The sequence below is a fragment of the Taudactylus pleione genome, unplaced genomic scaffold (assembly GCF_031769625.1).
Source record: "Taudactylus pleione unplaced genomic scaffold, aTauple2 ptg000181l, whole genome shotgun sequence".
Taxonomy (NCBI): Eukaryota; Metazoa; Chordata; class Amphibia; order Anura; family Myobatrachidae; genus Taudactylus; species Taudactylus pleione.
The window spans coordinates 9,153,719-9,179,734 of NW_028284583.1; the positions used below are offsets into that span (position 1 = coordinate 9,153,719).

At 43.7% G+C, this 26,016-nt stretch overlaps 1 protein-coding gene across 3 annotated transcripts in view; it reads left to right on the plus strand.

Moving 5' to 3' along the window:
• Positions 1-423: 423 nt before the first annotated feature.
• The window catches only part of HECW1 (HECT, C2 and WW domain containing E3 ubiquitin protein ligase 1), a 480,815-nt gene continuing 455,222 nt past the window's right edge, over positions 424-26,016 (plus strand). For 2 of the 3 annotated variants that reach the window (XM_088476052.1, XM_088476051.1), the window contains exon 1: positions 424-677. Coding sequence is in view for 2 of the 3 variants with exons in the window: in XM_088476051.1 (XP_088332177.1) it covers positions 645-677 (33 nt within the window). In the remaining variant the exon portion in view is untranslated. The remainder of the gene's footprint in view (positions 678-26,016) is intronic. The other variant, XM_088476053.1, reaches the window with a different exon arrangement.

Here is a 26,016-nt window from a genome sequence, read left to right on the forward strand (position 1 = left end):
AAAACATAGCAAGAAGAAAAACATTTCAGTGTATTCAAACACTTTGGTCAAGGTACATATGTTTTCCTGTGTGTACATCTCTAGTGCCGCCTACAAATCCGTTTCAAGGGCGGGTAGAAAGCGGGGCCACTTGCTTGCGTCTGCACCCCATGGTGAAAGTTGCCAGCCAGCCCCTGGTCTTAGGCCTGCATATATCTTCTACAGAAAATGGATGGGGTATATGCTTCATCAGCTACAAACTCAGTATTACAACCTAACCTAGCAACACCTGTACCAGCAGCTATCAGTGTGTGTGGTGCGAATGACCTAGGTGTTGATGTACATACATTAGAGTGTACTGGATGTGAGGGGAGGAGAGGTAGGAGGGTAGAGGGAGGACCTGCCAGCAAGTGATCAGCACTCAGCAGCAGCAGCGTGTGGTTGTCTTTCTGCAGCTTCCCAGTGGTACCTAGAGAGCGGAGAGGGTGCAGGCGGGAGGGGGAAGCGTTATAGCGTGTGTGTTTCTGGAATATGCTGCGTATATGACCGGATTGCTGCACTCTCTTTACTAACCTACAGGATCCCGTATGTGTGCTGCAGTGCTGCGCTGCCTGAGCCATGCCTGACACCTGCTGGATATAAAGCCGAGCCTGGCACTGTGGATTATGATTTATTCTGCCCGGACACTTATTATACAGGTACCGTACCCCTCTTTGTTAGGCCTGTCCATTTCACCTCTTAGGCTTCCACAGGAGCACAGAGTGCGTCAGCCCCGCTTATATAAATAGCGCATTGACTGTCTCCCATACAGACACACATGCTTTGTGTGACACTACTGCTATATAGATCTGCAGGGCATTGTATATACCTATAGCTATGGCACAGTCTCACATTTGTGTCTGCTGTACCTTGCCAGGCATGTGATGCCCGATGCCGCTCCAGTGCTATTATCCCATGCCAGAGGCAGAAAAGCCTGTCTGTAGCATAGAATTGTATACACTGATGAGAGGCTGCCTTTGCCTTGCCCTCCCTGAGGATGGGCTGCTGTGTGCATTATCCCAGGCTGTGCTGATGGTGGTGATATATAGGCAGGATGGCCTCACTATACATAGGGAAGTCTTCCATATGGGAGGCTCAGATGGGGCTGACTGTGGCTCCAAACAAAGAAAACCTCAATGCAGCCTTTTCATTTACTGACAGCTGCCTTATATAGCATGTGACACTACACAGTCCTGGGGCTGCAAAGCTTGGGTGAGTGATATAGTAGGGAGCTATAATAGCATAGTCACAATAGGGATGCTGCAGCTAAGGGGGATATATTGCTGTCTGCCTTGTATGCTATGAATGTGCCATTGCAGGTGCTGCTAGTGGCTGTGCTGAGGGTGAATGGGTGTACATATGCCAGGGATACAGCACTGGCCAGCTCCCCAGCTCTTACACACTGTCACCAATTGCGGTATGCAACCTAGCCTTGTCCTTTGGATTCTGTTATATGTTCTGGGGTCTTGACAATAAATACTATTTTCCAATGACATAGGTTGGAATGCAAGTACAATTTAACACAAGGCTTGATGGCAGCTTGTATTTGCTGTATTTTCTTTTTTAATTTTATTTATGAAATAATATATAGTAGAGACAGGTTTCGCATGATGCATAGAGAAATCTGCAATGGACCAAAGCTTGCCTCCAGTGAGCCAGAGATCAGTCCATGCTTGTACCTCTAGGGAGCTGCACTTATTACTGATTGTGAACCTAACTGATATAGCCCATGTTATTATTTAATAGTGCGTTGGTGTGTGTACAAAGACACCCCTATACTACTTTTAGATACATTTAGGAAAAGACACATATAGGTCTTTGGACAATTATTTGTATGTTGTTTGGATGTACTGTAGATATTTGTTTGTATTTCTTTCAAATATAGCAAAAAAAACTTTTAAAGGGCCTTGCAAGGTCAATGTGGAAAGTCCTGTAAGGGGGCGAAACAGGATGTATCTCTAAAGGAGTCAAAGCAAAATGAAATCAAAAGAGACATAAATAATACGAAGAACAAGGCTACTATGAGTAATTATTTCCATGCACTTAGTTGTCAGGTTAGAGTGTGCTCTGACAGTCCTTTAATGCATGAGGATCTAAACATTAGTTGCTTTGAAATAAAAATATTATACAAAATGATTGTAAACTATATATCTAGTAAATAGTAATTTGTGTATTAAAAGCTACTGTAGCATTCTTTGTATACTCAGATAGTGATGGGTAAGCCATTTGCAATAACATGATATTGTGTAGGCAAGTTATTGCTTGTGAAAGTAACACAATTGGTAAAGATTATACAATTTAAATCCAATAGTTTATCACTGTAAATGGTTCCTCAGTAGGGATAGCATCTGTGTCCATTTATTACCGTCTGGCTCAGGATGGGTCACCGACCATGGGCTAATGGTGCACCAATTAGTGGTTGTCATTTTGGCATTCCTAGTGAAGATATCCCAAACAGGTGGAGAGTTCTGATCTATGATAATTCCAGGATTGCTGGTGTTACCGCAGAGGCTTCTTTCCACTGGAATAGAACTACCGGTTTCCATATTTTACAACAGGAAGAAGTCATATGAGTCATGATATTTCACACACTGATGTATCTTTTTTTCTTCTAGTGTTAATTTGTAAGTGTTTTAACAAGAGATATATTCTTACAGGCAGAGGAGGAATATTTAAATTAATTGCTTTTTAAAAAATTTTTGATTAAGTGTATAAAAAAAATGCAGACATGCGATTTTGAATTTATTTGTAATATATATTTCGATGTATGAAAAGTGAATGAAAAATCGACAATAGAGTAGTAAAGTCAAGTGGTATAAAACTAAAAAAGATTGGTGTTTTATAATCAAGGCTCAGAGCCTTACAGGGAATCCTTCCATATATTTTGCATGTTTATTTGGCTTTTGGGTATAAGCTTTGTTGGAGCTCCACATTGCATTCCCCTAAATTCCCTAAAAAGGGACTCATGTAGATTTTTGCATAAAATGCGGATTTTCATAATGCACAGGTGCACTAAAAATGTGTATGAAAATGTCCGTATAAAGATTTATCTGCATGTGCGATTTACAGTTGTTTAAGTCTGGAGAGGTGAAATGGGAGAGTTCATACAGCCTGTTCACATAATTGCGACTCAATTAGACATGTACGCCTACGTAGATGCACCTTTCAAGAGTCATGTATTTTGCGGGAGCTGGAGGGCTGGTGCAATTAGGTGTGAAGATGATGATATTTATCAGCAGTGCCAGAATTCTACAGATGAAAACATTAGTTTTGTCACTTTATTATATCAAAGATATAAAAAGATGATACCTCTATATTTTTTAAGCTATAAACAATGTATGGAGAGGTATTTTATTTAAATGATTTAATATGGAAAATGGGACTTTTGATTTTATTAATAAAACATTACTCTCTCTTGTGTATTTAGCCGCATAACCCTACTTGCACACATACTAATAGGGTATTAAACAACTAGCTGTTGTCTGCGGCTTTGCCCATGATGAATTTGCTTCTGCCCTGTTGCAAGAGTGGCCCATGTCAGACTGGTGGCAGCAGCTCCTTCACCCACCTTCACCCAATTTCACATGTGCCCTGTGCACAGACTGCTTTGTAGCCTATCCCAGTGGTTCCCAAACTGGGCACCGTGGCACCCCGGGGTGCCTCATGGTACTTGCAGGGGTGCCTTGGGTTGGTGGTCCAGTACTATATAATATTATTTTTAGTTAGTGTGATAGGCAAAACCAGCACTAATGACTGTCCAATCAAAAAATATGTGGACAAAAAGAAGCGCAGTCCTGTCCACCATCACATAACTGAACCTAAGGGTGACACCGGGGCATATCTATAATGGAGGCAGGGTATAGGAGGGCCCGCACCGCACACTCTGCACCCATATTACTTAACTTACCTCTCCGAGGTCCCACGCCGGGTGTCAGCGCTGTACAAAAAGTCGGAAAAATGGCCGCCACGGCCTTTTTTCTGTCGTTTTTTCTGGCGACTCTAGTGCCCAGAGTCTACTAATGCTCCGGTGGCCAGGCCTGCCATGTCAGTCAGCTGCTAACCGCCGGGAAGAGAGGAGGGGGCCCCGGACTGGGAATACACACGGGCCTCATCCTCTCTAAAGACGCCCTTGGGGTGACATATACAATTTACTAATTTCATTTTTGCTAAATTTCTCAATAAGAAACTTTTGGCCCTGAGGTGTGTGGGAAAAAATGCTGATACTCTAGGGCCCCGTGAATCAAAAAAGTTTGGGAACCACTGGCCTATCAAGTGAATGCGGCCCAAAGCACCATTTCCCCCACTCATTACCGCCCGCGCGCTTGGTGCAACATCTCACGCATTGGTGTTGTCAATAAATGTTGTTTTTGTTATTGTCCTGCCTTAACTTCACATATTGAGATGAAATAAAGTGCAGATTATTTCTAGAAGTTTCCACTACAAAATGATGCAGTTTCCATGAAAATCGGTTCAATCATTTTTGCGCCAACTTAAAATAAATAGACAGATATGTTTTTATAATATTAGTATAGATTTGTTTTTATGTTTTGTTTTGCAAATAGAGTAATGCCACTGTTGTATTGAGTACTAACATGTAACACCTGCATATCCCATGCTTCCATATACATACTGACGTATGCCTCGCACAGGAACTACTCTTTTGGATTGTTTGCATTGGATACACTTTATCTTGCATATGTCTTTTCCAATGTCTGGCAAAAGCGCTTATGTGTCTACCTCTATATGGGCCCTATGGCTTTATGCTAAAAAGTTTGAAAAAAGCACCCCTTTTTGTGCTCGGTTATCAATGGTTGAGGTTGACATGGTGGGAATTAACTTAATTAGCTGCGATAATGCAAAACATTTTTTGCATTAAGTTTTCGCACGTATCGCACATTCATTTTGCTTATCGCTCGTTCATTTTGCTTATCGCATCTATGCACGCTCCCGTTTTTTGCACAATTCAATTGCAAAAGTCACGATGCAGCATTTGCGCAAAAAAACTTGCTGCTTTTACTTGTGATAAGTGTAGATAAAAATGAGGACATCTGCCAATATCCCAGAAAAAGTGATATAGGATAGCAGTATAGAAGTCTATTAGCAGCCCTAATAAAAGTTTTGGGGGTTCTTAAATTGTGTCAAATGGCTGTTATATGCATTTTTCTATATCAGTCAAATAATGTTAGAAAGTAAGTGCTTTTGGGTGAAATAAATGTTCTACTTAAATTGGGAGAGCATAAAAATGCCTATAAGTATATATTTGTGTCATTTAGAGACACCTTTAAAAAACCTTAAAAATAAGCCTCTAACACCAACCTGCAAAAACACCTGTCCCATTCATATAACACCCCCATATACCTGTCCCACATCAATTAACCCTTTCCTGCACATTGCACTTTATCACCTAAAATGACATGTCATTATAGGCCAAATTAAGCTAATTTAAAAATAATTTTTACCTAATTAGTCATTTAGGAAGGTGTCCCGGTGATTCTAAACGGTTTGGGTACGGGATGCCGGCAATCGAGATCCCGGTGGTCAGAATCCCGAAAGGGCTAGGATACCGACTCTTGTCGGTCAGTATCCTTACCCTCCCCCTCTCCCTAACCCTCCCTCCCTAGTGCCTAAACCTAACCTCTCCCTCCCCGCACCCTAAACTTAATCTTTCCCACTTAGTGCCTAACGCTAGTCCTCTACATAGTGCTTAACCCTAACCCTCCCCCTATCCCCAGAATTTGCCGTGATGATTCTGACAGGTGTCGGGATTCCGGCGCCGGCATTCTAAGCGCCGGCATTCCGACTGTTGGGATTTTGACCGGATCCCATTCTAAACCAAGTCCCAACAATTCTACCTTAAAATAGGGATTTCCCCAACTTTTCACATGCTGAGGAGGTGATGAAAAGAAATTTGTTCAAAATACTATGCAGAATTTGCACCCGTGAAAACATCGACTAATAGAATTGCGCAATTTTTTCGCACGATAAGTTGTTTTCGGTGAAAAGGTAGCTTATAGCAGTTAATTGACTCCCCCCCATGTTCTATTTTTTAGACTCCTGAAAGTTGTGAAGTAAGACACACTTTGTGACAGGAAATAATCTTGGTGCAAATGATCTCTTTCAGACATACAGTAAAAACCCAGATTTTTGGACGTGAACGTGCATCAACCCGGGTTTTTGGTATGTGTGAACAGAACCAACCTGGGACGAAGTCCTGGGTCCATGTCCCTGCTCTGTACCAGGGTTTTTCCCAGCTGCAACCCAGGAAGGCTCTAGTGTGAATGCATCCAACCCAGGTTTTTAGACCTGAGGGGGTCATTCAGACCCACTCGCAAGCGGCAGTACACTCGCAATTGGGTCGATTTTCCCCACTGCGCATGCGCACGACGGAGGGAGCTCCGTCGTGCGCATGCGCGAGACCCGGACTGTGACAGCCAAGCTGTCGCTCCGGGTCTCGCACCAAAGGGGGCATGCTGTCGATGGTGACTGACAGCACGCCCCCTTTGGTGGGCTTCCCGGGGGGCGTGCCTGCCAGACGGAGGCGCTCCCATGGGAACGCCTGCCGTCTGAAGCCGGCCCCACTGACATCACTAGTGATGTCAGTGGGAGTGATTTTGGCTCTATAGAGCCAAAATCACTCCAGGACTTGTGGCTGGGAAACCCTACCGCAGGGTTTCCGTCGCAAGTCCGATGGTCGAGATGGTCAAGACCATCGCGACCAACTTTTTGGACGCTCGTATATGCTGTGGGTGGTCACCCACAGCTATATGAGCGTCCAGGAGGACGTTCCATTTTAATGGAGGAGGGCTCTGATTCAGAGCGAGCGCTCTGGTCAGAGCGTCCGGCTCTGAATCAGGCCCTGAGTTTTAAGAAAACTTTCTCATAGGCTGTTCCGTGCACCTGCAGATTACATCAACTGCAGGCACCCGGACCACATGGCTGGGGAGCAAATTAATTTAGGTGTGTATTATTTTATGTTTAACTTTTTTATGTGAAAATGTTGTCTTTGTATAGACCAAAACTTATAAAGGCTATATTCATAATATTCCTATATTGTAACATAAAAATATATTGGTTTTCAATAACAAAAACATTGGAAACAAACAAACGTTGTGGCCTTTACTCTAAAAATGCAAATTTTTATATTATGTCATTACCGTGAACAAAAAAAAATGTCCCCTTTAAATCTACAGCAAATTCCAGGGCAGACCCAGATTCAGTGTGAACGTATCCGACCCTGGAATTTCCCAGCTTTTGGTGTAGTGTGAATGGGGGTCGCAGACTAAGACCTGGGAATTTCCAGGGTTGATAGACCAAGGAAAGACCCGTATATTTCCTGTGTCTTATGTCTGAAAGGGGTATTAGTCAGTGACTGATGTGCTCAGATTATAGGTAATTAAGAATTAGGGGCCTATTTATAAATGAGTTTTATCATATGCAACGGGTGATAAAACTTGTTGTGTATGATAATGGTGCTTCAGCCAATCAGCTCCCAACTGTCATCTTTTTGCAAAATGACAGTTGGTAGCTGATTGGCTTGAGCACCATTTATTAGTTTTCCCATTAGATATGCACATGGCATCTATTCACAATGAGGGGAGAGCTTGGGGGCAGCCCAACATGTGTGTAAGCCCCCAAGAGTGACGAAAAGGGGGTGCATATTAAGGACATGTCCCCTATTCTCGTGGCCATGCCCCCTTTTCGGGTACAGTGCCCATTTTACGGTCCGGCGTCCTACCCAGCGCCGGACCTAGAATTAACACTCATACGCAACAAGTTTTATCACTCGTTGCATATGATAAAACTTGTTGATAAATAGGCCCCTTAAACTAAAAATATGCCTAGATTTCTTCTGCTGTCACTGCTCACTTCATGTTTTATAGATTGTTTTAAGGCATACTTGCTTACTCTCGGGAGGTTCCCGAAAATCGTGTGTTGCTCCTGGCCCCCTGGAAGAGTGGGCAATTCTCCCTGCTTACGTCTGCTCCCCCCCACCAGCGTCCGCTCCCCCTTGTATAAGTGGGCGTTCCGGTGGAGTAGATGACACAATCCGCGCTGAATTGCGTCATCGTGGCACCGTCCCCTGCTGCACTATGCCGGTAATCTTGGGCGACCAGACGATATGTTAAGCTGGGTACACACTAGGCGATATATTGGACGATTTGTCATTTCGAGATCGTCCAGTGTGTACGCACTATCGCGCGCTCCTGTGCATCGTTCATCGCATTTTCAGATCTGCCTGAAGAATCTGCCTGTGCAAATCGGCTAGTGTGTACGGCCAGTCGGACAACCAGGTGATATGTTAATGTTATACAGTTAACGTTCTAACGACCAAACGATACAAGATATATTGTTTGGCCATTTGAAGGATTGTATAGTGTGTATGCACTATGGGCCTGATTCAGACCCGGACGCTAAGTTGCGCTCGCTCGCTTGCTCTGTACGATGGTCACCCGTCTGCGCATGCGTATAAGTCGCAGTGCGCGTACGCAAACTAATACGATCGATTGGATTGAAAAGACTGCCCAGTGGAATGAGTGACAGAATGTGCCGTTTGTGGGTGGTAACAGGGGAAGGTGCTTGTGAACGGGGGAGTGGTGCTGCGAACACAGGCGTGTCTGACCATCAGAAGGGAGTGTAATGGGTGTGCATATTTAGCAAAGTAGCGTCATTGAACACATCACTTGGTTGTTTTTTACCCTGAACTGCTCGCAGTGCTTGCGGGAGGGTAAGGTCTACCTCAAGCACTGCGAGCAGCTCCGATGGCTCTCGATGTTACCAATTAATCCTTCAAATACCGGAGATGACGTGTGTTGCGAGTGGCAAGGGGGCGTCTTTATATTCTATCGAGCGCTTATTGCCGGGGCTCGCTAAGACATAGAGGGCGTCCTTATGAGAAGCAGTGCGAGCGCTTAATTTAAATATCAGGCCCCTTTTTGCCAGCGAGTGGCCGCAATTTGCGAGTGGGTCTGAATCAGGCCCTATATCGTTTGTTCTGGGGTTCAAGGGAAATCTGGACGACCATTGCACCGTCATTTGCACATCGTCTACTGTGTGCCCAGCTTAAATCTTTCATTATGGTGCTAATTTTATGATCATAGCACCTTAGTCAACCGAAGATCTTCCCCTCTTTAATGCAAGTGTCCCATTATTTTCCAATAAGACCATGAGCCTGAGACAAAATGCAGAAATGTTTCCTATTCTAAATGCATTATCAAACAGTCTAGTGATGAGCCTTTATTTTGGAGGAACTATTGGCATTTTAGAGTTAAACTGTGACTACAATAAATGTGTGATTTTCATGTGTGTGCCGTGAAACATCACCATATACAGTAGCTTGTTCCTGTACTAGTTTGTGTATTGGTATTGGTGTAGCTATTGCTGAAACTCAGGTAGAAACTACTTTTAGACCCTGCACAAAGCACCAGCAGTGACAATGAAATTCAAATAGAAAGAATCATCGAAATCACGTGAGAATTGCTTTCAAATAAGATGGAACGTTATATTATAAAATATTATATCATAGATTTCGTTTTCGTTATCGTTCATGCGGGAACACACATCGTTGGTCGTTCACTGCATAAAAATTAACATTATGAACGATATATATTGTTGAACGATATCGTTATTCTTCATATCGTTCATAGATACCGTACCGTGTGTACGCAACTTAAGAAGGGATTCTCACCTTGCCTCCTGGATAGAACAACTGTAAGTCAGATTGCTAACTGATATGTGTATGGTGGCTTGTGGACTGCTATAAAAATACATTTGTATAAGTAGCAAGTAAACATGATGATTTATATAATTAATATTTTTCTCTTTCTAAATTTCTAAATTTAGTCATAACCTTATACAGGCATGTAGTCGGCATCCCAGCGTGCGGTATGCCGGCAGTCCTAATCCAGCGCCGAAATCCCGACCGTCGGCAACCCGAAGGTAAGTATCGGGGTGCACGGGGAGGGTAGCGTTACCTAGCAGGGTTAGGTTTAGGCACTAAGGGGAGGGTTAGGGTTAGGCAACGGGGAGGGAGGGTTAGGATTATGGTGCGGGGAGGGGGAGGTTAGGTTTAGGCACTAAGGGGGGAGGGTTAGGGGTAGGCACCGAGAAGGGTGGGTTAGGGTAGGGGTTAGGGTAGGGAAAATACTTAACCTTTCACTCCAATGCGTGTCGGGATTCTGCCTGCCGGGATGCCGCTGTCTGTATTCTGATTAGTGGCATCCCGACAGCCGGGATATCATACCCAACTCCTTATACATGGTGGTAGTTTAAATATAAATACTCATTTGAATGTGTGATTGATAACTGATCCTCCACAAATCTTAAGTGGTCTTTAGCCCTTTACAGATTCCCTCAAACATAGGCTTAGACTGTGGTGAAAAGAACAAGTCGCTGAGTCTCACGCAGAGCTAGGCTGGCACTGCTGTTATAAATGAGAACGTTGTAAGACACAAAGAAATAACAATGTGGGCAGTGTAGTGGAATCAGACAATGTACGAACAGTTGACTTGTTCCTCATTGAGGCTGTGAATGTGCTGGAACGATGGTAGGAGGAGATCGCTGCTCCAACATTCCTTATCAATCATCTTTTTCAGTTACTACTCAATGAAAATGTTATTTTATTTGTGTCACTCAGGGTCTGTCTGACTGAGAGACTTTCATCACTAGCAAACAAGTCAGCTTGGTGTCTGCAATCGCTTTTCAAACCATAATATACAAAGACTTAATTGCATACCAGAAAACAATGGTTAATGCTTTTCTTCATCCATAAACACGTGCTTAAAGGGTTTTTGAAAGACACATATACTACTGTACTATTCATATTAATTATAACACTTGTGCTAACAGAGCTTTAAAATTAATCATTCAATGATTATAAATAAACATATTAAAAATATTCTCTATTTACCCTAAGAGCAAACAGGTGTCCTTGTATCCTATCCTTATATATAAAATTAATTGGTATGTTTGCTTGTTTGTAGTGGCGTAACTAGGGTATTTGGAGCCAAGGGCAAATTTGAAAATGGAGTAGCAGTCCCCCCCATGCAGTGCCCCCAGTTGTGGTCCCCCTATGCAGTGCCCTTTACATAGTGCCCCCAGTAGTAGTCCCCCCCTATGCAGTTCCCTTTATATAGTGCCCCCAGTAGTAGTCCTCCCCTCTATGCAGTGCCCTTTATATAGTGCCCCAAGTTGTAGTCACCCCCTATGCAGTGCCCTTTATATAGTGCCCCCAGTAGTAGTCCCCCCCATGCAGTGCCCTTTATATAGTGCCCCCATTAGTAGTCCTCCCCTCTATGCAGTGCCCTTTATATAGTGCCCCCCGTAGTAGTCCCCCCTATGCAGTGCCCTTTATATAGTGCCCCCAGTAGTAGTCCTCCCCTCTATGCAGTGCCCTTTATATAGTGCCCCCAGTAGTAGTCCCCCCCATGCAGTTCCCTTTATATAGTGCCCCCAGTAGTAGTCCTCCCCTCTATGCAGTGCCCTTTATATAGTGCCCCCAGTTGTAGTCACCCCCTATGCAGTGCCCTTTATATAGTGCCCCAGCAGTAGTCCTCCCCATGCAGTGCCCTTTATATAGTGCCCCCAGTAGTAGTCCTCCACTCTATGCAGTGCCCTTTATATAGTGCCCCCAGTAGTAGTCCCCCCCTATGCAGTGCCCTTTATATAGTGCCCCCAGTAGTAGTCCTCGACTCTATGCAGTGCCCTTTATATAGTGCCCCCAGTAGTAGTCCCCCCCTATGCAGTTCCCTTTATATAGTGCCCCCAGTAGTAGTCCTCCCCTCTATGCAGTGCCCTTTATATAGTGCCCCCAGTTGTAGTCACCCCCTATGCAGTGCCCTTTATATAGTGCCCCCAGTAGTAGTCACCCCCTATGCAGTGCCCTTTATATAGTTCCCCCAGCAGTAGTCCTCCCCTCTATGCAGTGCCCTTTATATAGTGCCCCCAGTAGTAGTCCCCCCTATGCAGTGCCCTTTATATAGTGCCCCCAGTAGTAGTCTCCCCAGTAGTGGTCCCTGATGGAGTTCCCCAGTAGTAGTCCCCCTGATTAGTGCCCCCAGTAGTAATCCCCCCAGTGGTACACCCAATTACTGCCCCCAGTAGTATTCCCCACGATTAATGCCCCCAGTAGAGGTCCCCCAGTGGTGCCTTCAGTAATAGTGGTCCCAATTAGTGCCCCCAGTAGAGGTTCCCCCCAGTACACCCCCAATTACTGCCCCCAGTAGTAGTCCCCCTGATTACAGCCCCCCCCCCCAAATACATAGCAAAAAATACAATAAAAATAAAACTTACCTGCATCCACGATCCGGCTCCCGCCCCCGCGGCTGCGACGTCCGCACGTCAGCCCTCTCGGGCAGGTGCGCTCTGCATTATGGGAGAGACGTCATGACGTCTCTCCCATTACCCACTGCAGGAGTCGGAAGGGAGCCGGCTCTTGCAGTGGGCGCTGCAGCAGCCAATGAGAGTCTGTCTGACTCTCATTGGCTGCTGATTAACACACACATCGCCGCCGCATGGCGGTGATGTGTGTGTTAGCACAGCCGGAGCCCGCCCGCCTCCCACCCTTTTCCTGGCGCTATTGGGCAAGCGGTCAGGGGGAGGGAAGGGGCCCGACTGTGCAGCACAGGACCGTCGCTGGGAAGCCTAGCGCCGGTCCTGTTTAAATGTGTAGCGCTGACCGCACTCACTGCGGTCGGCACTACACTGGGTAACTAGGACGGGTCGGCACCGCCCCCGGTCCCACGTGCCCCGCTCGCCCTGCCCTAGTTACGCCACTGCTTGTTTGTTTGTGTGTTTGTTTGTTGGCTATGCATTCAGACATCCCTGCACTGATTGGGATGAAACCAACGTGAGGTTTTAGGTGGGTCAGGGTCCCGGTAAGACATCCGTTGGTGTACATTGGGCAGAACTTTGACCTGGGGAACCTGTTCTGAGCCTTCCACTGGATGGATTTAGACAAAAACTTCACAGAGTGGTAACATTGGATCCCAGAGGACTTACTACGGGGTTGAGGTCTCTGTCGGACCTCCCATTGGTGTACGTTGGGCAGAACTTTGACCTGAGGACGCTGGCCAGACCTTTGACCTCAGGAGCCTGTTCTGGGCCTTTCACTGGATGGATTTGGATGAAAACTTCACAAAAGGATGGCAATTGGTCTAGGGTGCCTAATGGAGTGGTTGGGGTCCCAGTCGGACCTTACGGCAGATTGCGCCCGGCAAACTTTGACCCAGGGAGCCTGTTCTGGGCCTTCCACTGGATGGATTTGATGACATCACATAATAAAACTTAATAACTTGAATACCTTAAAGATTTGAACTTGGGCAATGCCGGGTACTTCAGCTAGTACTGTATGAGTTGTACTTCAGCTAGTACTGTATGAGTTGTAGCTGATAGTCAGATGCTTTTTATGCATTATGCCAGTGTTGGCTAACTTTGACACTCCAGCTGTTATGGAACTACATAACCCAGCATGCACTGCTACAGTTTTGCTATTAGGGCATGCTAAAACTGTGGCAGGGTATGCTGGGATATATAGTTCCACAACAGCTGGAGTGTCAAGGTTAGCCAACACTGCATTATGCTAACAACAGTGACACCTACAGAAAAAAATCAGATACTGCACTTTGTTGAAACCATCATACTCATATAGCTTAAATTATGCATTATTTACAAATTAAATAAATTCTATGGTTAAACTAGGGTTCATTTAATACAATACATTTAAGAATTTTAGTTTGATGCTACCACCCCTTTAAATATTCTCTGGTTGATTAAGAGAGCAATGTATATATTACAAAACTATAACAAGATTTTATATCTCTCTTATTACTTAAGTGTAAAGGTTTCAGCCTTTTTTTCAATAAACTTTATTAAATGGAGGTCCTGTAAAGTATGCCTTAAATGATATCCCTTTTGACCCAGAAAACCCACCAACCTTAAGGTTAGAGTTTGCCAAGGCCAGCACAAACATGGCCAAGAACAAATAATAGCTACCTAACCGCACAAACCTCCATCCTGCACTTAAAGCACTTTATTGTTCTAGATTCATATTACCTACTTAACATGTGTTATACTAATCCCAACTTCACCAGAAGCCTAGGGGTAAATTTACTAAAGTGAGAGTTTTTAGAAGAGAGTTTTAAAAGTGATGTTGCCCATAGCAACCAATCAGATTCTACTTAACATTTAACTAGCACCTTCTAGTAGATAATAGCTAGAATCTGATTGGTTGCTATGGGCAACATCACTTTTAAAACTCTCTTCTAAAAACTCTCACTTTAGTAAATTTACCCCCTAGTCTCTGTTTTCAAGGCTGGGGCAAACCCTGGGCTCACTGTAGATGCTAATACTTCCCCCACTCGGAAGCTGCGCCTCCCCGCTGCTTCTTACCTAGACAGGCAGGTGGTGGTGGTCGCATCCTCAGCTCCTCCGATTGGAAGTGCGGTGCTTAGCTGTGACATCGTAGCCAAGCGCCACATTCCCAGAATAACACAATGATGAGCAGTAGCCAGCAATTTCACCTGTGTGAAGGGCACCACAGGGGCAGTAAAATCACTGTATTAAAAACATTATGTCAGTCAGTTTTAGGTGCCTGCTAACCATTGGCGCCCTAGGCATCCGACTAAGTTTGCCAAATGGTAGCGTCGTCCCACTCCTTATCTTCACTAATGCATTTGTTGTTGGCTTGAGCACTTTTTTCAGGTTGGCAACTGGAAAGGAAGTGATACTTCTGGATACATATTCACATAATATTGTCTCAGGCAGCAGCATGCTGGGAGGTGGCTAGAAGTGAATGCAAAACAGTCAGTCTCATGGGAGTGTTATGGGAGTGTCAGTGAAAGCGACTGTGGGACTGATTCAGAGATGGACGCTAATGCGATTTTCACTCAGATTGAGTGATTGTTTGGCATTGCATATGCGTATAAGCTGCACTACGTGTACGCAGAATCGCATTGCGATTACGGACGCACAGAGGATCCCATCGCAAAGTGACTGACAGATTGTCAGCGTTTGAGGGAGGTAATGGGGGTGGTCAATAAAACACAGGCGTGTCTGACTGTTTAAACACCGTTACATGGGCATGCATAAATTAGCCATTGCGATCTCATACGGACAGTGTTGTGACCGCCAAAGAACGCTCCAGGTGCCACTGCTGCAGAGATTCTGGCAGCAGGGTGCCATTATAGACACCCTGCTACCCAGATGCAGGAGCTGTGGGTGAGCTGTGATGCACACCCCTAGTTACGGGCCTGTGAAGTAGGCTCGGGCACAGAGACTACCCCTTACTCCACCGGCTAGAGAGGAGGGGGCCCAGACAGAGACTGCATATGAGCCCGCTCCTTTCTTAATACACCCCTGTTGCCAGGTTCTGCACCGGCAGGGTTCTTGCACATGCACGTCAGTAACAGTCAGTGGGAGGAACTGCAGGGTTGCCTACCTTTAATATTCTCTTCCCGGGAGAAGCCCGGGTAAGAGAAGCAGCAGGGGGCCGATGGGGCGGGGCTTGACGATTTGCGTCATTAAGCCCTGCCCCCTCGCAGTAAAATTGCCGCGATTGGGCACAATTTACATAGGGGGCAGGGCCAAATGCTGTGATTCATGCAGAATCACAGCTTAAGCCCCGCCCTCTTCACGGAGACCCGCGATTGCCGCGGGTGTTCTCCTAATTCTGCCCACTTCACTAGGAAGTGGGCAGAATGCGGGAGAAATGCCTACCCTTCCGGGGGTGCGGGGGGTTACCCGAAAAACCGGGAGCCTCCCGCGAAAACCGGGAGGGTAGGCATGTATGAGGAACTGAAGAAATCACTTTTCACGTTCACTTTTGGAAAAGCCTGCTAGTGCCATCAGAAGATGATCAGAAGATGATGTTAGCTATCAGAGACAAATTCCAAAAAGCTAAGCTAAGACCACACTGTGGGGTTGGGGGTTTTCAGTGGTACATGAGTTTGACAGAAATATGTACGATAGCTCCAGTGGTAAATACCACCAATAGCTAAATGTGAGTTCAGGGGAAAAGTGAAAAGGGCTTTATAAATAGGCATCATAGTGTGCTAGGTTGCATCTGGACAAATCCTGTAGCTATGCAAGCGGTGCAAATTCAATTGGTTTTACATAGATTTAGAATAGAAATGCTGAGTGAGCTGCTTTATTTTAATTGGAGTTGAGGTACCAACCAACTACATACCTACTCTAAATCTGCCTGCACATTTTAAAATGTGGGCTCGTCCCCTCCCGTACAATACTGCATGGTCTTGGTAGGATGCCAAAGTGTACCACATCTATACATCTGTACTTAAATCTCTACATGATGCAGACATGAAGTGTAATGACCACAGAGAATTAGTAGAGAACAGGTTGTACATTATTAACATCAGAGATAGTGTAAGGGTAGTAGGTTCTGTGATCACAGATTGTCATACTTGCCTACTTTAAAACAGGAAGTTTTGAAGGCTTGGGGTCCTATTTACTACAATCCTCATTTAAAATACGGTTGTAGTGTTAAATTTCCGGCTAAATTAATGCGAATTTAGGAAATATCACAGATAGTTATCAAAAATCCCCTGCAGGGACAGAGCTTGCGATAAAGCTCTGTCCCTGTGAATCCCGCCCGTACACTTCCCCCTGTATTTTACGGAAAAAATACAGGGAGATGTGTCTATGCATGTGCCGCCGCTGGCTACGGCAAACCATCACCCTCGCAACCGAACCCCCTCCCCCTTCCCCTGTGACTTCCCCCCGCTTAGCTTTCACTTACCTCCGGTGATTGGTGCTCCGGTGATGCCCTCTGGGGCTCCGGTCAGCTGTTCTATGCTGTGGTTGACCAGGGTCACAGTGCAGGAGCTGGCAGACCAGCTGACTGGATGCAGGTAATTTTTTTTTTTTTGCAGTGATCAGCTTGTGGTCTATTTTGACCACACAGCTCGGTTCCTGGCTCTTCTCTGCCTGTTAGAGCAGGAGTCGAGGAACAGTGGGAAACCCTGGATAACGCCATCTCAAGGTGCATTGTCACAGGGCTTCCCCCGGTATTTTTTCACATTTTATTTTTAATGAATCTGGTCAGATCACATTTCCCATTACAATTATGGGAAATGCAATCTGCTTACTAAAAATATGTGATAATTAGGGTTTGGAGTAGAATTTTACAAATTCTACAACAATTGCCCTTTAGTAAATTTATGTGATACTAAAATTATTTGAAAAGGGTGTGAAAAACACCCTTTTTCACTTTATTTTAGTAAAAATAATATTAATAAATAGGCCACTTGGTGCAGTATATTGAGTCATCTAACCACAGTGAAATGGGCGGGACCATGGAGGCTGGTCTATTGTCCTGGGGTGCGGGAGAACCCCTTGGAGATTGGGATTATTTCCCTGGCATTCTGAGATAATAGGCCATTTTGCAGAAAATGAAAAAAGTTCATATGTGAAAAAAAACAATAATACAAAGCATGAATAAATAAGACTCATAAATGGCATTGTTAAATAGCAAATTAAGTTAGGTTTCTTAAGCTTATAAAAAATGTCCACAGTCGATGGAGATAATCTGGAAGAGGGCTGTAAAAGGCTAATGAATGAAGAGTGATTGAATTTGACAAGCGTGTTTTTTTTTTTCAAACACATCAACTTGGGGCCGTATTCAATTAGAAGCGAAAAGCCGTTTTCCGCGAAAAAGTATCGCCGATTGTGGCTTTTCGCCAGGTCGGAACTTTTCTCTGTATTCAATTCCAGCCGGTTTTCACATACGCGGAACTCAATACAATGTAATAGGCGAAAAAGATTCGCCTCTGAATAGCAGGTGAAAAGAAGTGCAAAATTTTTATTTTGGGGTGCAAGGTGGAGAAACCTGTCAGGACCCTTGGGACAGCCCCCCAAAGGACAACTGTGTCAAAAAATCCCTGGGAAAAGCTTAAGAACACCCCAAAAAAGTACTTTCATTTTGGGTGCAAAAAAGCACAAAGTGGGGGAACAAGTATAAAAACTAGCGAAATAGACTTCTTGGGTGTCTGCAAGGATGGGTCAGGTGTTTAATGATTGCAGGTGCTTGCAACAGGTGCGTTTTTCAAGTTTTTTTAAATTTCACTTTAGAGACTTTAAAATATGCTTGCACCCATTTTCAAGTGCCCCAAATTTGACAGGTCTACTTATTTTCACCAAAAAATACTGCTTAATGCCATTCTTCACCACTTGTGCAAAGACGCTAATAAGAAGCTATTGAAACAACTTAAGTACCCCAAACAGCTTTATTAGGGCTATTCGGACATATCTACATTGATCCCCAATGTTAGTGCCTCTTTTTGGGGGGTTCATGCTGGTTTCCCCAATTCTGACAGCACTTTCCGCCTGCTCTGAATTCACCGCTTGCCATTATTGCATGGTTTACAATTGATTACGGTGAATAGTGGGTACGCGCACGATAAGTTTCCGCGTCCAAAAGACGGGATGTCGGCAAAAAGTTCGGCAGGTGAAACTTTTCCGCGGGTGCGAAACCAATTGAATACGGCCCTATGTGTCCAATCTTTTTCTTATGTTTGAAATTCTTACCACCAATAAGAGCGTAAAATTCAATTAAATACTAAAGTCAAATTAACTAATGTATTAATTGTTTAAAAACACTTTTTGGACCTAGCTCCACCAAATTTGGCATGTTGGTGTAGTCACACAAACCCTAAAAATGGGGACACTCTTAATTTACATATTAACCTCAGTCTGAGCAAACTTGATGACTCATGCAAGTTCATATTAACTAAAAGGGCTCCCCCAGAGGTAAAAAACACATACATTTGCCCCCACACAGACCCCATTCAGGTTATGCCACACAGAGCCCATTCAGGTTATGACACACAGTAGTACCCCTTAACCCCTTATACACATTATGTCAGGCTGTAGTAGTACCCCTTACACATTATGTCACACAGTAATGGCCCTTACACTACACAGTAATGCCCCTTACACATTATATCACACAGTAATGGCCTTTACAGATTATGCCACATAGTAGTAGTCCCTCATAAAACACATTATTCCACTCAATAAGTGCCCCTTACACATTATGCCCCCCCCCCCAGCAACTCACCTCCCTTTGTCCTTCAAGCAGTCTCTTGTCTCCCTGTGTGTGCCATCAGCAGCCAGCAGGTGTGGATTTTGGGCCAGGCCACCAGCTAATTACAGCTGGCACACTAGCAAGCAGCAGCAGATATGGACAGACAGCGCCGTCGCATTTGGAATCTGGTAGCGGTCCGCAAGCTCCGATTGCCTCTCCATGACTGCCTGACAGTGCACCAGCTGTAATCAGCTGGCTGGCTAGCACCAAATCAACATCGCTGACACCCGGGCTCCCCTCGACGGCCCTGACTGGACCGACCCACCTTGTGTGCTTGACTGGGTGCAGGGGGAGGGGCGGGCCACAGATGCAGCTTGGGCACCATAGCAGTCACAACCCTTGCACCCACGTTAGTTACGCCACTGTTTACATGCGTTTTAGCAACAGTGGGGTTGTTTTCAGGATCAATGGAATGAGGTTATAGTCGGGGACAATGTAAACAAATAAAGACTGCAGATCTACTTCAGGTTCCAGTCTTCAACCCAGTCAACGCTGGGTATCCCAGCTAGTACTTAATAAATACTTTAATCCTAAATTCTTAAATACAAATAAAAACAGCGTCACATCTGAATTTGCCCCTTAGCAAATTAAGACTCAAAATTCCGGAAATTGCTGCCCGTGGCAGAGCGTGTAAAACGCACCAGGCATCTCTCGTCAATATGGCGTAAAAAGGTTAGTTGCATGAGGACACATCTGTGACTATCAATGTAAAAAAGGTCACTATTGCTTATAATAAGAATCTTTCTATTGAGTAATTACATTTCTGTTTCAGGTAACATTTTATGAGATTCAGTAGAGAAAATGAAACACAGAATGATGCAACACTTGTTTGGGTAGCTCAAGCAATGTTAATGATGGAAAATAGCACATATGAATAATTTATGATGCAAAAGAGCCTTTCTTCGGCTGCAGAGGCAAACAGAGTGATAGGAGAAATCTCCAGAGGTTCTCAGGGCTTTAAAAAAAAACAAAAAAAACATTCTTCTCTTCCAAGTACAGATCCTGATGCATTTTAGAATTGACAATTCTTGTGGATTTCACAGCATAAATTGATGTTAGTAGACGTTCTTTTTTTTTTTTTATATTAGAATCAAACAGTCTTTTTACTATTTTCCAGTGATAAGAAATATTGTAGCAATAATACTCTTACCACAAAATTTAAGCCGCGTATCCACTTGCCGATTAAAATGAGCGATTGAACGATAACGACATCGTTATCATTCAATCGCTCAATAATCGTGCATGAATCGGGCATGAAAAATGTCGAAAACGACCAGTGATGCGCGCTCCCGCTGGCCGTTTCCGACATCAGTCATCGCCCGAACATGCCGGTCAATCTGCCCATAATGACAGATTGGGCATCTTCGGGGATGAGGAGGATGCCTACACTGAACGACATATTCTTCAGTGTGGGCACCTACAGGATGAGGAACGACTGAACGATTACGATGCCGTAATTGTTCAAATGTTCCTCAGTCGGCAAGTGGATACGCACCTTTAGACTGGAGGTTAGTTCCACACTTATTTAAGCCTGTAAGGTTCCTTTATCGTCGCCATTAAACCATCCCACTATTACTATTACATGTACATCCTTCTTAAATAGGCTTCAATAAGCATTTAAATAAGCATTTGCATGGCAAAGGCTACCACCGACTAAGATGGCTTGTTAAATAGTGAATTAGAGATTGTCTCCCTTTAGCAAATCTACCCACTATATTTTAAATCTAGCAGTTAATTTAAATGCAATTGCACCATCCAGTTTGTAATATCAAGCTTAAACTAACTCTATACATACAGATGCAGTGGCCTGGATTGATTAATTGTTTATTCTCTGTGACATCACAGGGGGGCGGGGCCACAATTGCCAGTGATTACAGCAATCCCTGGAGCATTCTGAGGATGTTTCGGGGAGCTGTAAGGGCAGCAGTGTGACCGTCTAAAGCGTCCTAAGGACGATCCAGGCGGCACTGCTGCATAGATTCTGGCTGCAGGGTGTCTAGGCACCCTGCTAGCCAGATGAGGCTATCAGAAAGAAGCTCCTAGGGCCAGACTAAATGATTCTGCGGGCCTTATTCGGCCCCCGGACAGGACAGGAGGTTCCCCATCCCTGCTCTAGTGAAATTAGCTTCAGATTATGTAGTGTACTCTGCTTCATGCCATTCCTAAAACAGGTTCTAATTAGTTTTAGAGTAGAAAATCCTCTTAGAATGCACCAGATACAGTTCTTTTTTGGCACAAAATAATATTTTTTAGAGTTGCCCAGATACTGCCCTCTTGCTATCTGGACATAGATAGCCAGTCCCACTTGCTGGTTGGACACAGATGGCATCACTGCCCAGATACTGCCCCTCTTGCTGGCTACACAGAATACCCAGTAATAAACAATACATTGGCAGGACACAGAGATACTGCTCCGCTTGCTGGCTGGACTGATACCCAGCACAGATACAGCCCCACTTGCTGGCAACACAGACTGCCCCCAGTAATAAACACATGGCCACTGAAATGCAGAGAGTGGATGCAGGCAGTTTACGCTTTTGACTGCTCCAGTCAGCAACCATGCGCTTTACGTTTTATACTAAGGGAGGGATCTGCTCTGCCCTCCAGTCTGACGCCACCCGGCACTGTGACGCAGACAGTGACGCAGCCAATTAGAGTCGCTCTGCACTGTCCTTTTTATATGACACAGCAGTACAGCGCAACTTTTGCCAGCATTACATCGCCGGGCAGCAGAGGAATTTTACTGGGTGGACAGCCCGAGAAATTAAGTGTGGGGAGAACACTAAATCCACTGTGCGTACAGCAAAGAATAATTGTATTTTATGATTTTTACACAGATGTCTTTTTGATGATCCCTGAGACATTAAGGGGCTGATTCAAAGTTGCACTCAAAGTGGCTGCGCTGAGGGCAACCACGGAAGCCTGATTTACTACTTTATGCTAATGTGCGAATCCGCAGGGCTGATGCGGAAGATCATGCATATGCAAGTGGAAACCCGTGCCACCTATTGATTTTACATCAGCCACCGCAGCATCATCATTAGTATTTGCACTTGCACCACCTCTATGCTAGGTGCAAGAGATTGTCAGAAACAGGCTTCCCTTCCCCGTACCATATATTTTTTTCTCTTAAATTTTGTGGATTCATCGTTTCTGGGACTATAAAAGAAGTCTTTGGAATCACCCATGTACAGTGGTCCACAGTTGGTCAGTGCACCGGGATATTGGAAGAAAAATAGAGATGGGAGTAATCCTTATAGGACTATTGGCTGTGTAAAAGGAAGGACGTTTTGCTGATTTTGAAGGGAAGTATTGTACATTGATTTGATGTGATTAGGGCACCATTACGCCTTCAAACATTCTCCTTGGTTGTGATTTATTTAAGTTTGTGTAGTTGGGGTACTGCTTGAGAATGTAAGGGGCAGCTATATTGGGGAGGACCAGCACAAACCTTGTATTTATATATTTGTTGCCAGACTTTATTAGAGTCATGTTCCAGCAAGAGACCTTCCATAATTTGCCCTCATATATAAATTTTAATTGCCACGATATGATGCAATAAGAAATAATAGCTATCAGGATAACATTTAGAGGAATCATAAATAGGCCCTTTAAAGTTACAATCTCCATTAACATGGCACTTGAAATAACAATAGCACTGTTGTTTCCTTTCCTTCCCAAGTGTATCAATATTTTCAAAAGGGAATCTTAAAAAGCCACTTCTTATTTTTTGCTAGCTGGGATATCCGGCGTTGCCCGGGTTGAAGAATGGACCTTGAAGTACATCGGCAGCCTTCATTATTTACATTGCAGACCAACACTGGAGACCATGGCATATGAAAATTATGGATGTGCAGGCTCGGATTAGTTTGGATTTTCCCGCCAAATTCAGATTTTTTTTTTCCCCGCCAAAAATAGGGTCTCAGAAAGAGGCAAAACGTCATCTTTCATGGACAAACATAATCTTTCATGGACTTTTGTCCAGGAATGATGATGTTTGTCCATGAAAGATGATGTTTTGCCTCTTTCTGAGACCCAATTTTTGTCGGGAAAAATCAGAACTTGGCTGGAAAATCTGAACTAATCCGAGCCTGCACATCCCTAATGAAAATGTGCTTGGAGGAAATTAGTAACTGTCAGTGCAGGTGCAGTGTGACAGTTGATCCTCTGACTCACTGCTCTTCTGTTGGAGCTCTGCCTGCCCCCTGCTGGTACATATCAGCCTGTGCCTGCAGATCAGTGCAGTTTTGGGCACTGGAAGACATCCTGCGTAAACTTGATTAAACCAAAATTTCAAATCAGAGACCCCACGGCCTACTTGGTGGGCACCATGTAGACCTCCATGGCTCTGACATACTTCAAACATTACCAAAAACCTAATCCTCACCCTTGGACATATACAACCATCTGAGCACGCACAACCATCTGGGCAAAATGCATTTTATACATACTTAGGGTATCAACTTAAAAGTTTAGTGAAGGAAAAAGATGGTGCTATGGGTCACCCAACTTTATTCTGTGAAGCTTAAATGGTAACTACCCCTAATGTCACTCTAGGCTGGTATATAGACAAAGGCAAAAGAGAAAGGGGCACAGCAGATACAAATCTTTTTTTTTAAATAACTATTTAAATTATGTTCCCATAGTATACAGGTTGCGTTTCCCATATCCAAAATGCTTGGGACCAGGGTCATTTTGGATAACGGAATATTCCGTATTTTGGAATATTTGCATATCATAATGAAATATCTTGGGAATGGGACCCCAATATATACACAAAATGCATTTATGTATTATATACACCTTATACACATAGCCTGCAGGTCATTTTATACAATATTTTCAATAATTTTGTGGCTCAAGCAAAGTTTGTGTACATACATGAAATTAATTTATGTATCATTTACACCTTATACACAAAGCCTGAAGGTAATTGTATACAATATTTTTAATAATTTGTGCCTTAGACAAAGTTTGTGTACACTGAACCATCAAAAATCAAAGGTTTCATTATCTCAGTCATGCCAAAATTATTCCGTATTTCGGAATATTCCGTATTTTGGAATATTTGGATATGAGAGACTCAACCTGTATATAGTTATAAATTAATATTTTTCAAAACTGATATTTATCATTTTTATTTTTGCACAGTATATACCTTGTTTTTTGTGTTGAAATCTTGGTAGGGTACATGGAGCCGAAACAGAATCAGCACTTCCCACCATAAACCTTTGGAGAGAATTAAAATTATTACAAATAGTAGACTACAGAACACATCAATTTTATAAAGATACCAACGTGTAATAATAAGGGGATGGCAAATCCACTTAAAATAAAAATAAACTACTTAGAAAAATTTTTTATTTCAGCGAAATTATTTGTTATTTTGCTCTCCTGGTTGCATCTTGACAATACCACTATTTTTAGGCAAAACGATTGAATTTGACACTTTCAATGCATAGATAATATAATTACAGTAATGCGGCTTGTCAGTATGTTGTTATGATTCATCCAAGGTCACAGGGACATGGGCAAAAATAGAAATTCCATTTAAGGGAATTCAGAATGTCAACCTTGATTCCAATCTCTCAGTTGACTGTCTGAATATGAACTGTTGTTTACAAGTGAATAATATACAATCGCGTATTACATGGGACAATGCTTACTCTGCAAATTGTATTATTCATAGGAATACATATGGCATTCCAAATAACGCATTTTTTGTGTTGATAGCATGTGGTCAGTACTTGTTTGTTTTGCTGATAATTTTAAATACAAGATGGATTGCACTTAATATTTGATTAGAATAATATTTACTTTGTACATTTAAATTTCACACTGGGCAATGAGAATTGCTTAAAATATATAGAGCACCATGCAGTGCAGAGTGATATATTACGTCTATATAGGGACTGAACATGCAGGGGGAACTCTGTATAGTAATGTAAATGAACATGCTTGGGATAAATATTGGACAATTCTGTGAAAAAATAAAAGTAACCATGAAATTGGTAGTTTACTCATACTAGATTGGCACAGAGAAATACATGGTAGTTTGGAGGTAATTAGTAGTAAAGCAGAGCTTCTTATAGAAAGGGTTTGTTCCCGGCCATTGTTAATTGCATTGTTCCATCTGCTGTGCTGCATGTCAGATGGGACGATGCAATTGTCAATGCGTTACACATCATGTAGTGTGTACGCACCACCGCACATAGGGCCTAAATCAGATGTGGGCGCAATGCCGATAATTTTGCAGATTGAGCGATTGTTAGCCATTGTGCATGCATGTAAGTCTCACTGCGCATGCAAAGTTAGTGACAGGTAGTCAGCGAGAGGTAATGGAGGGTGGTTATAAAAACACAGGCGTGTTGGACCGTTTAAAAGCTGTTTACTGGGTGTCCATAAATTAACCATTCAGTTCCTAATCATAGCAAGAGAACCCTCTGTGTGTCTGGAGACCCGCTATGTCTGCGACAGCTGAGACTTACTAAGAAGGTTGATGGCAGACAGATTTGCTTTCGATGTTTCCGATGTTTCCATTTTTGTGCATGAGCGGCATATGTGAGATACTTTCAGTGGGCGTCTCTAATCACTGGACGGCGAGTGAGTCATTGGCATATATTTGCAATTGCAATCCATGAGAAATCGCTGCTACGATTACACATCTGAATCAGGCCCATAGGGGGAGATTCAATTCAGCAGAAGTTGAATAGTGCCGGGAGGGAGCTCCGGAGATATTCAATTCACCACAATGTTTACGCCGACGGGAAGCAGTGAAGTCAGGAAGGTGCTAGAAGAAATCATTAGTCCGACTAAACAGCACGCGTAATTGAATAGCTTCGGGAGCTCCCTCCTGGAGCTATTTTATTCCCTCTGAATTGAATCGCCCCCATAGTGTGTAC